The sequence below is a fragment of the Solanum lycopersicum genome, chromosome 6 (genome assembly GCF_036512215.1).
Source record: "Solanum lycopersicum chromosome 6, SLM_r2.1".
In the NCBI taxonomy this organism is placed as follows: domain Eukaryota; kingdom Viridiplantae; phylum Streptophyta; class Magnoliopsida; order Solanales; family Solanaceae; genus Solanum; species Solanum lycopersicum.
In genome coordinates, this window is record NC_090805.1 from 47519458 (window position 1) to 47533180 (window position 13723).

At 35.3% G+C, this 13723-nt stretch overlaps 2 protein-coding genes across 2 annotated transcripts; one reads left to right on the forward strand and one right to left on the reverse strand.

The window, feature by feature from the left end:
- Nucleotides 1-310: 310 nt before the first annotated feature.
- On the forward strand, nt 311-2760 carry LOC101267616 (GDSL esterase/lipase At3g27950). Its single transcript, XM_010324663.4, has 5 exons — nt 311-685; nt 759-950; nt 1035-1219; nt 1528-1798; nt 2242-2760. The coding sequence occupies exons 1-5, from the start codon at nt 454-456 to the stop codon at nt 2490-2492; spliced, it is 1131 nt and encodes a 376-aa protein (XP_010322965.1). The 5' UTR covers nt 311-453; the 3' UTR covers nt 2493-2760.
- LOC101257082 (uncharacterized) lies at nt 2654-11055 on the reverse strand. The gene is made up of 4 exons (XM_004241378.4): nt 8935-11055; nt 8371-8667; nt 7826-7917; nt 2654-4185 (listed from the first exon to the last, which is right to left on the reverse strand). Exons 1-4 carry the CDS (start codon nt 9913-9915, stop codon nt 3312-3314), a joined length of 2244 nt encoding a protein of 747 aa, XP_004241426.1. The 5' UTR covers nt 9916-11055; the 3' UTR covers nt 2654-3311.
- Between the last annotated feature and the right edge of the window lie 2668 nt (nt 11056-13723).

Consider the following 13723-nt stretch of genomic DNA (forward strand, 5'->3'; position numbering starts at 1 on the left):
TTCAGATTACAAAATCTTTATCTAATAACAAACCTGAAAAAAGGGTCTACTAACATCCTTGTGAATAAATACATAGTTCATCACATTTGAGAATCATTAATTACATATTTAATGGGATTCATGGAATTATTAACGACAAAATCTTGACTGGATAATCTCATATATGAAGAGTTATATATACGTTTAATTATCGTAATTCAACAAAAGAAAACTCTTAATAAATATAAAACGTTACTTGCATATAGTTCAAAATGCCTTTTTTAAGGCCATACGTATTAATAGTTTGATAGTTATGGTTATAAATATGATGCATGTCTGTCAAGAGATGCAAGAATTCATCTTCAAATGATACAAGGAGCCTAGACATTATCTAATCAAGCAAGCAAATTATCTTATATAAACTTGAAGATAAAAGGAGTTTGTTACAAAATTCAAAAACCAACCAACTACACAATGGAGAAATTAGTATTAACATTGTTAGCATTACTATTATACTTGGGATTAGTTTATGGAGAAATTAGTAACAAGTGTGTGTTTCCAGCAATATATAATTTTGGTGACTCGAATTCGGATACCGGTGGAAAATCAGCAGCATTCCGTCAAGTGCCTCCACCGAATGGACTAACTTTCTTTGGCAGTCCCATGGGCAGAATGTGCGATGGTCGTCTAATCATAGACCTCATAGGTAAAACTTATTCGTGTTTGATCAGGAGATCACGAGTTCAAGTTGTTAATTTTTTTTTTTCATGGTGTTGTAGCTGACAGGTTGGAGTTACAGTACTTGAGTCCATATTTAGATTCAGTAATGGCAAATTTTAGAAATGGTGCAAATTTTGCAACAGCTGGTTCATCTATACTTCCTGGTGGTTATAGTCCTTTTAGCCTTGAGGTTCAAATTTCTCAGTTTTTACAATTCAAAAAAAGGACTATGTTGCTCTCTGATTTATCAAGTGAGTTTTAACTTCTCATTGTCTTAATTTTCTACTAATATCTACATTGTATGAGTGTTTATGTTATTGACATTATTGATGCAGTTCCAAATAAATCAAAATGGTCTTCTTCAAAAGTCAACATTGCAAATCCACAAGATTTTTCAAAGGCACTGTACACATTTGACATTGGACAGAATGACCTTTCTTATGGTTTTCAATATACCCATGAAGCACAAGTCAGAGCATCCATTCCTCTAATCATAGACAATTTTACTCAAGCAATTCATGTATGTTCTTTCTTTCTTTTTTTTCGTAGAGCTCATACACATAGTATAAATTTCTCACAAAGGGTGTTTAACTGACCATCCTTCATTATATATGGTTTTGAGCCTACTGTCCAGTGTCCACCATATCCTTAACACGCGTTACTAAGGCATAAGGCTTGCTTTCTTATATACCTAACATCTCTCGTGTTTTTTCTACTTGGGATTTGGCTTAGATGCTACACATTTGGGAGACAAATACTAACTTTTGATTATTGAATCTCTTTTTTCTTTTTCTTACTAATGTTTGTGTATATACATGATTTGTGCAGCAACTTTACTATGAAGGGGCTGTGAATTTCTGGATCCACAATACAGGTCCCATTGGCTGTTTGCCCTACAGTGTGATAGATTATCCATTGAAGCCTCAGGGATTGGATGGCATTGGGTGCATAGAGAACGAAAACAAGGTGGCTCGTGAGTTTAACGAGCAACTCAAGGACAGGATATTACACTTAAGAGCAGAGCTTCCTGGTGCTGCATTTACTTATGTTGACATTTATTCAGCTAAGTATCAACTAATTAGCTCTGCGAAGGAACAAGGTAATTTCTATTGCTTTGTTAATAAACCCCACTACTCTTTGAATGAATGAACAAAACTGTAACCTATGCTGATTTCCTCCTAGAAGTTACAGTTATAGGAGCAGCCTGCTGCAGTCAAAGCATCCCTATTCATTTAGAGCCTGGGAAAGGGCACGTACCCTAACTGTAGGCAATCTACCTTGATGCAAGCATCAATGATTGATTCAACTGGTCGAACTTGGGACTTATAGAAAGTTCTGTTTACACAATCAATGTGTTTTATTTATAACCTATTATACCAGTTTGTAACTATTTTTATCAGGTTAACAATTATGAATGTTATCATAGAGATTTACCTTGAGCTACCTTATGAGTGAGCTGATTATATAATATCTTTTGAACTATCAGCACATAGAACTTAAACTAATATGGTCAACTATGCTTTGTTTTTTATGGGCAAACAGGTTTTGGAGACCCATTGAAATTCTGCTGTGGATGGTACAATAATGGTTCTGAAGTTGCATGTGGTCAGACAGCTATAGTGAATGGCACAGAGCATGGGAAGGCATGTAGTGATCCCACAAAGTACATTAGCTGGGATGGAGTACATTACACAGATGCTGCAAATGTCTGGTTAGCCAAATCAATTCTCAATGGCTCTTTCTCAGACCCTCCAGTTCCTATTGAACAATCTTGCAGTCACTCATCCACCTGAGTTTAACAAGATGTGCTTTGGACCGCCACGATTATCCTGCAATTTCCAAGATTAGTCCTTTACATAGAGCTACATATGTTATATTTGTCTACCACTGGGATGCCAATAAGAACTTCTCAATCTTATCTTTACTGTATGATCATTTTAATGTCATCTGCTACTCCTTGTCTCAGTTGTAATATGGTTTTTGTTATTAGAAAAATAAGTACATGGGACATGATCTGAAGCTAATCTTTTACTGGTACTACAATAATTATTACACTTCAAACTCGAGCAAGCTAAGAAGTCACACGCCAAATTGCTACCTCCAACTAGCACAAGTACCAGGCAACTCTGTCCACCCAAGCTTGGACAGCTCACTCCGTCATTCCTAGCAAGATTGTGAAAGAAACTTGAAAACCTTGAAGTTCCAACAAGTCCACAACTTCCTACTTCAAATGATAACACTGAGATGCATAACGTCATCAATCAAACTATAAGGTTAATTTCAGTAACAAGTTCATTGTTACTCGTTCAAGGTAAGGAGAAAGGACATGTTCCCTTTTCTCCAGAACTCACATAAGTATATACTCACGACTTTGAGCTAGTCATAATTTATGAGAAAAAGTTTCCAGGTAAAGAAAAAAGGAAATCTTGAACTTCATGTAACTCCCTGTCTGCACAATATATATACTAAACTACTCTACCTCGACCAATTTTAGAATCTATACACATCCTAAAACTTTCAGCTCTTTTAACCACTTGGCGGTTGAAGGACTATTGGAGCATGCTTCAAATATGAAAGGTGAGTTGCTAGTAGTATGCATTATGCAATAGAACTCATTTTCTCGTTTTGGTTTCTATTGTAGGTGGCACTTGTGAGCTACCGCCACTGCCACCACCAAGAGCTGCTGCAGCAGACTCCACATGAGTGAGAAGATATTCATAGATCTTTTTTCTTATCCTATCGATGGTCTCAGAAGCAATTTGGGGACTTTCATCATCCTTGCTAGAGGAGATCTCATCTAACCAGTCGTTCACACTCTTCAGCTGGGATAACATGCCGGCTATTTGACCATTATCTGATAAAGCTGAGGCATCAACATCAGCATCCAAGAACCTTTCTACAAATCCTAAGAACCAGTCTTGGGACGCTACTCGTAACATCTCGGCTAAGTCAACAGCCTCTTCAAGACCGTCTCCTCTGACCCAATCCGCTGGAGGAGGAGATTTTGGCTTTTGATTAGAAGCTATCCCATCTGCTAAGCGCCGTTGAGATCCTGATGACTGAATCTTAGAACTCATTGTCGGGCGGGGTTTGGCTTGAGGTTTTGCAAGAGTACTTTTGGTTGAGTTATCAAGGACTAGCATAGGTTGATTGAGAGCGATAGTCTTTGGGCTTGGCGAGGGAGCTGAAGGGGCAATTGGAGATGAAGTTGCTTTTTTGCTATACACTGAGAATGATGACAGATTGGTAGCCAACGCAGCATTGACCCATAGAGTTGCTTGCTTCCGTTTTTCTGATACAGCCTTAAGTGCTTCTTCAGAAGGGTTTTCTTCATGATCTGATTCTGAACCAGCAGCTGATATGGTCTTGGATAAAGCATCACCAACAAGGTGAACATTCTTCAAACTCGCATGCAGCGCCAAGAATTGCTCAACAGCAGGCTGTGCGTTATCTTCCTTTGCCGAGGAGCTCAACTCAGAATATGTGCTGAACAATTGAAATTGAACAATCAGCAGTTGTAAATTTGTGTAATAAAAAAAAACTTCAGTTGATGCACTGATGAACAAACAAATTGTAGAGATACCACTGTTTGAAAGTTCATAATAACCCCTAAAACCGAACCATGGTCCGGAGATTCTGAAAGATGTATATCCAAGTTAATTTTTACCAGCCAATAATAGAAACACCAATGTGGCACAGTACTGGCAAGATAACTCATGGCCGGGACAATTCAAAAGGGATATCCAGGATTGGAGTTAAATGACTCTTCAGGGATTGCTTATAAAAATATCAGATTTTATGGTCAACTCTCAGGTGCAGGACAGATTAGAAACGGGAAGGGTCCAAAGATAGACCTACAATATCAAAAGAGGACATGGCAAATCTATGATCCAACGAGGAACTGATTGACAAATGGACATGTAAGCTTATAGGAAATCAGAAACCCCCATATAAGTAATTGGTTTCATCTAGACAACAATGTGTGATGGCTGCCTTACTCAAGACAACCTTAGCCGAAGAAGCATTAAGAAAGTGATAGATGCTATATGTGCCAGGAGGAATCTGAGAGAGTGAGACAGTTGTTTCTACACTGTACAACAGCAGCTGACATTTGGAGCATATTTTTATCAGTCTTTGGACTTCGCTGGGTATAGGATGCTAATGGAAATCCATCGAAAGAATTGGCAAATGATGTCTGCTGCTATATTTTGGTGCATCTGGAGTGCGAGGAAATGTAGATGCTTAGAGGGGATTTCAACTCCTAATCACACTCTTAAAGCTAAATGTCTGATCAATTTATTTAGTTGGTTCAATCAGGCCCCTGTAACTAGTATTGAATTTTCTTTTGGATAATGTATGCTCCTTAGTTCTTCAGTAAAATTTGTATATAAGCAGATACTCTTCTGTTGTATATTTTTGCTATTCATCTTCTTGATGCCATTTAATGAAATTATCTTCATAAAAAGAACTAAGAAAAAAAAAAAGAAAGAACCATGATCCACTATTTGTGTAGGATAGCAAAGTAATCCTTATTCGATATTAACCCAACACATTGATTTAACTTGCTAATCAGTCTACCATGAATAATTAGAAACATAACTAGAATATTCTACAGAACTATTCCTTTCTTTTTTTTCTTGATGAAGTAAATGAATTTCATCCAAAAGCATCAAAAAGATGCAGAGCAACCTGCACTCAAGGGTGTGGTCTAGTGGTCAATGAGGTGGTTGATAACCAAGAGATAACACTAGATGGTTTCTTGTCATCTGTGTTAGCCTTGATAGACTCATCAGTTACCTGATACCTCTTGTTGGTGGGAGGTGGCAAGCTATGTTGCTCGGGCTCTTCAAATCCGACACGGGTGTAACATCGAAATTGAAGAGTCGGTGCAGCTTGGGTGGCAAGTAGTCCATGGAATTAATCGAGGAGCACAAAGCTGACCTGCCCACATCCAGCTGAAACTTAATCCCTTCTGGCACTTCTGCTGGAAAACCAACATTATTGGCTGGAAGGGCCCATTGGTTGCTAGAAGGGAATATTTCTTCCTTTTTGTTAAAGAGTTACTGTAGTAGCATTAAAAAGGTATGGTCTGTAATTTATAGGTGGAAAATGGGGCCGGCTGGATTGCATTTTTCCTTCCTTTCTTTTACCTTTTGCAGTAATTCAGGTTGGAAAAAGATCTATTCAACATTGTTATCACAAAAGGTCCAAGATGACTCGGTCAAGAAGCCCATAACAATGTGGATTCCTTCTAACTTTAGAAAACAGACATTACTCTAATGACGAAAAACATTCAAAGGCTGAAAATCAAATCATATTTATCTCATATCATTTTTCGCTAAAATCTATTCGTGTCAGATTTCAAGCACCCTGATTAAGAAAATGCAATTGCTAGCATGATCAAGAACTTTATAGATATTAACTCCAACTTTTACCATGTAAAATTGAAATTGAAGCAACAATGATCAAACCAGAAAACGTTACTGAAAATTGCACGGCGGAAGATCTTTGGGTGGTCACTTTTCTCATTCAACAAGAAGAAAATATTGCTATCCAAACAAACTAGTAAACATTTTGGCTTCATTATATGAGAGTATAAATCCAGTGAGACACATTTCAACTGGCTGTCATGTGAAGGAGCAGAGAGGAGTCTAGTCCCTGCCTCGGCTACCTCCTATTCTTCTACCCAAATTTTAAACCTTCATACCTTCCTATCTAGGGTTGTGTAGTTATGCCATTCCTTATCTAATTAACTCCCTCATGTTCTTCTTCGGCCTATCTCTATCCCTCCTAACTTCTATTATAGTCAATGTGTAACACCTCCTTACGGGTAAATCCACACAATTCCTCTTCACATGACCGGACCATGCTGGAGTACTGAAAAGTGAAGGAAGCCGAAGCATCAGAACATTAACTTTTCTTTTTAGGTGGGCAACAGGCGCCAACAGCAAAACTGGAACCAAAATAGCCTACGAAAGAATCAGTTCTAAGGCAGAATTTTGTTCGCCTAACCTAATCAATCCTCCTAACCTTTTCAGTAGGCATGTGGAGAGTCTTATCTGCAAATATATTCTGGCTCATCCAGTTGCATGTCAACCGTCCTGCTTAGAGTCGATATCCTAAACTGGAGGACTAGAATCATGCATATGAACAGAAGCTATAATCTATTCCCGAAAAAGTAAGGTTGCTGAATAGATGAAAATAAGCTAAGTTGAGGATTAGCAGTGGTAGTCGTCTAACCATAATCAGATACCTGACAGTCCCTTTCAGCAACTAGCCCCTCACCTATATGGTATATGACGGAACTGTTCATTTGTTGTATTTTAGGCAAGAAATGGTAAAATGAGAAATTGACAGTGAACTACTCTTGTCCACAAGAGGGTATAGGTAATCGAAGCTGTTATGTTACCAATCTGAGGTCCAGCTTACCACCCGCAAACACTACCCATAACAGGCAATTAAACACAGCATCGCGATGATAAGATGATCATGATTTTAACGCACATAGTCCCATTCAGCTAACTCCTGGTGCAAATGCCACATTGTTGAATATAGTGGTGCTTTTCACCCATGCTAAGCTCATCCAAAAAAGTCCCACATTGGTAAAGGGATGAAAAATTGGTGTCTTTATATGGACTTGGACAAACCTCCCCTCATGAGCTTAGCTTTTGGGGTAGAGTTAGGCCCAGGTGCCAACTCGAATTTGTTGGCAACTGATTATACAGAATTAAGCCACGTGTGGAGCCATATATGATATAACCTAACTCTTTTGATTAGTTTTTGGTGCATCCACGAGGTCCGTTTTGATTAGTTTTTGGTGCACCCACGAAGTCCCTTTTAATTAGTTTTTGGTGCACTCACAAGCTCCCTGATTGTGTAGATTGTCTATGGTAGAGAACCATTTTTAGGTTTTATACAACTTGTATACAGGGTTTTCTCCCCACAGGCCACAACATCGATATATATTACCTTATCAACACACACAACATGCTGCCTAGCTCAAGGGTCTAAACTTGAAGCAAATAAACTGATTTCAGCGCTTAAAATTCACCTTTACAATGCACTCAAAAAGAAGTACCTTAAATCTCTACTTTCCAAAATAAAAGGAAAAAAGAAGCAGGACTACCTTAGACATCTTAGTAAGCTTTCAGAAGCCGAAGCCACCTGCATAGCCTCAATGGCTGCTACCTGTGCGGCGTCTCTGTGCTTCATGACTTCCTATAACATAAAATGGTATTTTTCAGAGATCAAATAAGTAGTTCAATCTCCGATAATAAACTTAAAAAAGAAAAAGGTAACAGTGTGATAATGCACTTTAATGGCCCAATAAGATAAGATTTCACAAGCAAATACATGGCTGCACATGCCTACTCAAAAATTAAAAAACCTTTAAACTACAGGACCATCAGGTGACTAGAAAAAATGGGAAAACAGAAAATGCTTTTCAGAAATCTGTAACTAAAGAGGAAATATACTAGGCAAACATAACTCTGAGACCACAGCATATAAACATGACAAGAACTGCATTAACATGGTTAGAACTGTCTTAATTGCTACAGAAACCTCTGGGTAAGACATGGTTATAGATGTAATATACACGAATAACATTTAAGGAGTGAACAGGAGAAGCCATCAAGCTGTTAAGAATGCAAGCACTTCAGAATGGCAAACCTTTCCAATCTTTGTGAGAGAAGATGGGAGTGAAGACCAGGCAACATTTCCATCTGCTAAAATTCTATTACTGACAGCAACTTTGACCAAGTCTTGTAAGCCATTATTGACTTCCCCAGGTTGCTTTCTTCCCTTGGATATTTTCTGGTTACTTGATTTATCAGCATCAACAGGCTCTCCATTTGTGGACTTCTTTAAGGATGTATGAGCCTTATTTTCCTCTTTGGATGATTTTGCAAGTATTCCCCGGTTATCTTCTTTACTAGTCAATTTTTCACTAGTTGATTTTCTTGGAACCTGCCATCAAGGAATTCACATAGAGTATCAAAATCTATTAAATGCATCAAGAATCAAATAATTAAATGACAATTTAAGGTGGCGTGCTGCTTGCAGAAAACAATCCTGCAAGAATATTGATCAAAATTTCACTTCATTAAAAGCCAATCATAGCCTATGCCCTGAATCATAAAAGGGAAAGTGGATTTACATTTTAATCAGTTTAAACCAATACCCCAACAGTTAGAAACATTATATAACAAGGTAGGGTGAAAACAGAATACTTACAGAAGTGCTCCTCGGTTCAGGCTTCAAATCATGCTTGTTGACCCTCAATCTGGGACTCTCTCTACTCTTCAAATCCATATTCCCTTCCCAGCTCTTCCTCAGGGCCTTAGGCTCCAATTCGAGTCCTTGAAGATAATTCTTCAATGGATTCCCACCCAGCAGTCTCTTCGGTGTTGGACTCGCCCCACGAACAGAACTAGACTTCTCCACTCCAGGTTTAGTTGTTGCTTTCTCCAAACGTTCCAAGCCCTTAACCTTTGCTTGTAGCTTAACCCCATTTGAAAACTTCTCGAAAGAAGTCGGTAATGAATAACAACTTGTAGGAGATGTGGGTATTGATCTTGAGCTAGAAGATGATTTTACTCTCATTAGAGAATCCTTCTTCTCCACTACATTTAATGCTAACTTTGACAAGTGGGACTTCGACCAAGTCAAAGTAGGCTTCTTTTTTTCCACTTTTTCCTGTTTGGTACCACCATTTGATCTCGAAACTGCAGATTTATTATCTTTCGCCGCCACATGACTATTACCTAATGCTTTTGAAGGAGACTTAGTTTTGTCTCGCGATTTTGAACCAGGAGACAGATTACCATTGTTATTTAGGAAGCCTAAAGAATGAGTTGCTACTATATCTTCGGGAGTTCCAACACAAGGGTGTCGTCCAGGGACGGGCCTAACCCCTCTAAGTATAGGCACAGGTGAGGCAGCTTCAAGCCTCTCAACATGAATGAACTGACCCAATTGAATCTTATCACTAAGAATAAGATCATCATGTTCATCAGGCAAAGATACATAAGTAGCATGAGAAGAATCTGATACCTTTAGGTAGAACCCTTGGTTAGGAAAAAGCTCCCCACCTGCTAATGCAGGCACAATGCTGACCACTTGCAACAGAGATGACCTATGCTCACCAGCAACTTTCACATCTGTGTTCATATGCTGAAGAAGCTTCAATAGAACACCAGGTACCAAAGTAGCCATTCCCCAAATCTTCAATTAGCATTACCAGAAAAAGATACCAAATTGAAGAACTTTCAAGATTTCACAAAGGAAATCTAGCAAAGGGGCTTCTTTCTCTCTTTCTCCCAATTTCCAGATTAACAAAGAAAAAAATTACAGCAAACAACTCTCACTCAAAAGAGGAAAAAGATGGTTCTCCAAGAAGGGTTCAATCATACAAGTACAGTAAAAATGAAAATCCCACAAAACCACTCAAACAGATCAAAAAAATCAAACCTTTATAACCCTATTGAGATTCACAGCCAAAGCACCTTTCTTTAGTTCAACAAAAACATCCAACTTTCATTGATTCAAGAACTTGATGCCATTAGTGGTCAAGAGAAAGAGAAAGCCAGAAACCCCAAAAATGAATCAAGAAGAGGAAGGAACAAAATGGGGGTTTGGCATTTATACATTTATTAGTATTAAGTAAAAAAAACAAAGTAATAAAATAGTACAGTAGTCCATAAAAATATATATTGATGTATTCTTGTACAGAAAGAGTAGAGATGAGGAAAAAGGGTTCAGGGTTAGCATTGATTGCCTCAGTACAAAGTAAAAAAGGCAACTTTTTGATTAGTTAAGTCACAAGTGTGAAGATAAGGAGAGAGAGGGAGAAAACTTGAGAAGTGTCCAAATTGAAAGTGGGCTTCTGAATCTGAAGTGAAGGGTCCTCAAAATGGGGTCTTTTTTATGAGATTAGTATAATGGAAAACACAACAAAAATTGATGCCAGAGATGAAGAAATCATCATTCATCACATGATTGATTCATTCCAACTATTCAAATTGGTCCTGCTCTGCTGACAACAAATTCATTAAATATAATATTAAAAGAATAGTACAAAAATTTTGTTTAAGTTTTATCCATTGATAATGTTCTCTTCTCTTCTTTTCTTTTTTTTCACTTCCAAAGAATAATGCTTTTCTGTTGGAATAGGTTTGTTTTTTCAGAGAATATGACAGAGCCCAAAAAATTGGAGCTAAAGAGAATCTAACAAGGACATCTTTAAATTTCACTCATTTTTCTTCATCAAGGTTTTTGTGTTTGTGTTTTGTAATTAAATAAAATAAAATATTATCTCAAAAATATTTATTTTTAATTTAGACTAACACGATAAAAGATGTGCGTGGAGATGGTGGCAATGGAAGCTAAGGTGAAGGAGTGTTTGGAGATGTCAAATAAGTCGAATATTACTTACGAAATTTATCTTTCCTATTTTTATCAAGGAAAAAATATTTCTCTTAATTTTCGAAAATTGTAACAACCAAACATAAACATACTTCAATATCAAACACAACAACCAATTCATGATTCGTCCAAATAATTGAGATTCATAACAAAATTCTCATACATCCTAAACATCGTCGTTCACCATTACCACCTATATATACCACTCATTGCTCTTAGCGCAATTAATATGTATCTCCCTTATTCACAATTCACGATTATTAATATTAATTATCATAATAATCATTCATAACGATCATTTTATTAATCACCACTATATATTAGAATATTACTTATATATTACCATTATGAGTTATCACTATCACAATTATATTAGTGGTAAAATACTGTCCATACATCACTTTCATTGAAGGAAAAAAATTTATATTTAGATAGAGAATTTTTCATAAATGTATATGTATAATTGGGTAGGTCACATATATTATAGTATTGGTTGATTGTATAGCAAATGGGTGCATGTGCTAAGGTCATGCTATTGTCGGTTTATAAAACTGTTTTCAGTAGTTGGAGATTCCATATATACACTCACCTAATTAGCTGGAACCTCTCTCTTTTATAAGAGATATTTGATTGGTCTTTCAATTTATATAATATAATTTCATTAAATTAAATTTAAAACTAAAAAAATTATAAAATTAGTAATCTAAAATAAGTTATAAATATTTTTATGATTGTAAGTCATTTTATCAAAAATAAAATTGACATTTTCAAGTTATCATTGTTGAACAGGATAGAAAGAAAAAATGAATTTTATTAAGTCATATAAATTGAATTTAACTGAGTATTACTAAGATAAAAATAACTTGAAAGAATAGTATTAAATGTTCATTTCTCGAACTAGCAAAGTAAAATAGAGATATCTTTAAAACTAATATAGAGTATTTAATAAGTAAATTGAAAATCACACAAGTCACACACTAGATCTTGTTTGTTTTTTTTTTCCAAATATATAAAGATTATTTGATATTTTTTTGGGTTGCGTGTACGCCTGCAAATGGTGGGGGAGAAGAAAATGGAAAAGGGAAGATATAATAAATTTTGTACCCACGTGGTGCAAGGTGGAAAATGAGTTTTAAATATATGCATGTTTAGGTAAAGAATATAAAAAAAATAAGAAAAATTACGCGATGAAATAAATTTTACTATTTAATTACTCATCATAACTATAGTTATATATTAATTACGTGGGTTGATTTTGATTTGTATAATTAATCACGTTTGTACATGTATAATTCGCTAGAATATACAAATGTATATGTATAATATACAATTATTTAGCTTATATACATATAGAATTCACCTATTTCCTACTCTCTGTCCTCTATCGCTCGTCTCTCTCCTCTCTCTCCCAATCTTACTAGTTATATATACAAATGCATATGTATAATATACAATTATATACATATACAATTCACCTCTCTCTCACTCTTTGCCCTCTCTCGCTCACCTCTCTCCTTCATAGAACATGTAGCTACGAATTATAGTTATCAAACTATAGTTGTGGAGAGTAATTAGGTTATTTTTAACTGGTTGTATGTGAAAATTCCCAATACTCCAACTTGTCATTTTTATATATTGCATCAGATAATCAATTAAATTTTTAAAATTAATATATGAAATTTGTTTTTACAATGAAAGTTAATTTCTTAATTTATAAAAAAAAATCTCAAATGAAATAATTATTTTTTTAATCATACTGGGATAGACCTTTAAAAAAAATGCCTCGTGCCTTTGTGGGGTTATAAATTATAATATAAATCAAATGTTAAAGTTTAAAAAAACTGTATGAAGTACTTCTCTTGAATGCCATAATGGAAAAATATATCTCTACAAATCTACCCTAATTCTTTAGCCATGTGTTAGTTAGCTATATTTCTATAGGGTAGTTATATTGTTTTTGTTGCATTAATATAAAAAAATTAATTCTTGTAGAAAAATATGGTAAACAAATCAAGGTTAGTTATAGGAGTTAATAACAAATAAAATTGCTATACTTTTTTTCTAATATAATAGTGGTGAATTTGTTTTCGTATAAGATACACGATAATTTTTTAAATAATAGATATTATTTGTTCTTGAAACTAATAAGCGCATCGCTAAATACTTGTGATATCCAAACAAATTCTTTAACTACTTACTTTTTCAAACCAAACAACACCTGATTACCTAGGAACTTTTTATAATATTTAGACAAAATTCGATAAAATCTATCAGAGTATTGATCAAGTTGATATAATAGGCGATCTCATAAAATTGAAGGTTTAAAGTTTTAAACTACCTGTTTTCTTTTTTGATTGAGCTTATTGCATCAAATTTATTCAGTAAAAATTACTTTTATTTATCATACATAAACTTAAAAATAATAACAATAAATTACTTCGTCAAAATAAAAAATTTGATCGTTTGACTAAAGGAGTAAGAATATTATATGTTGATAACGAAAGACGTTTGCAATATTAATTATTAATTACATGAATTAATAATAATCACATGCACTTTTTTTTTGACTTTTTCATTGCCGTTGGCTTAATTAATGTTT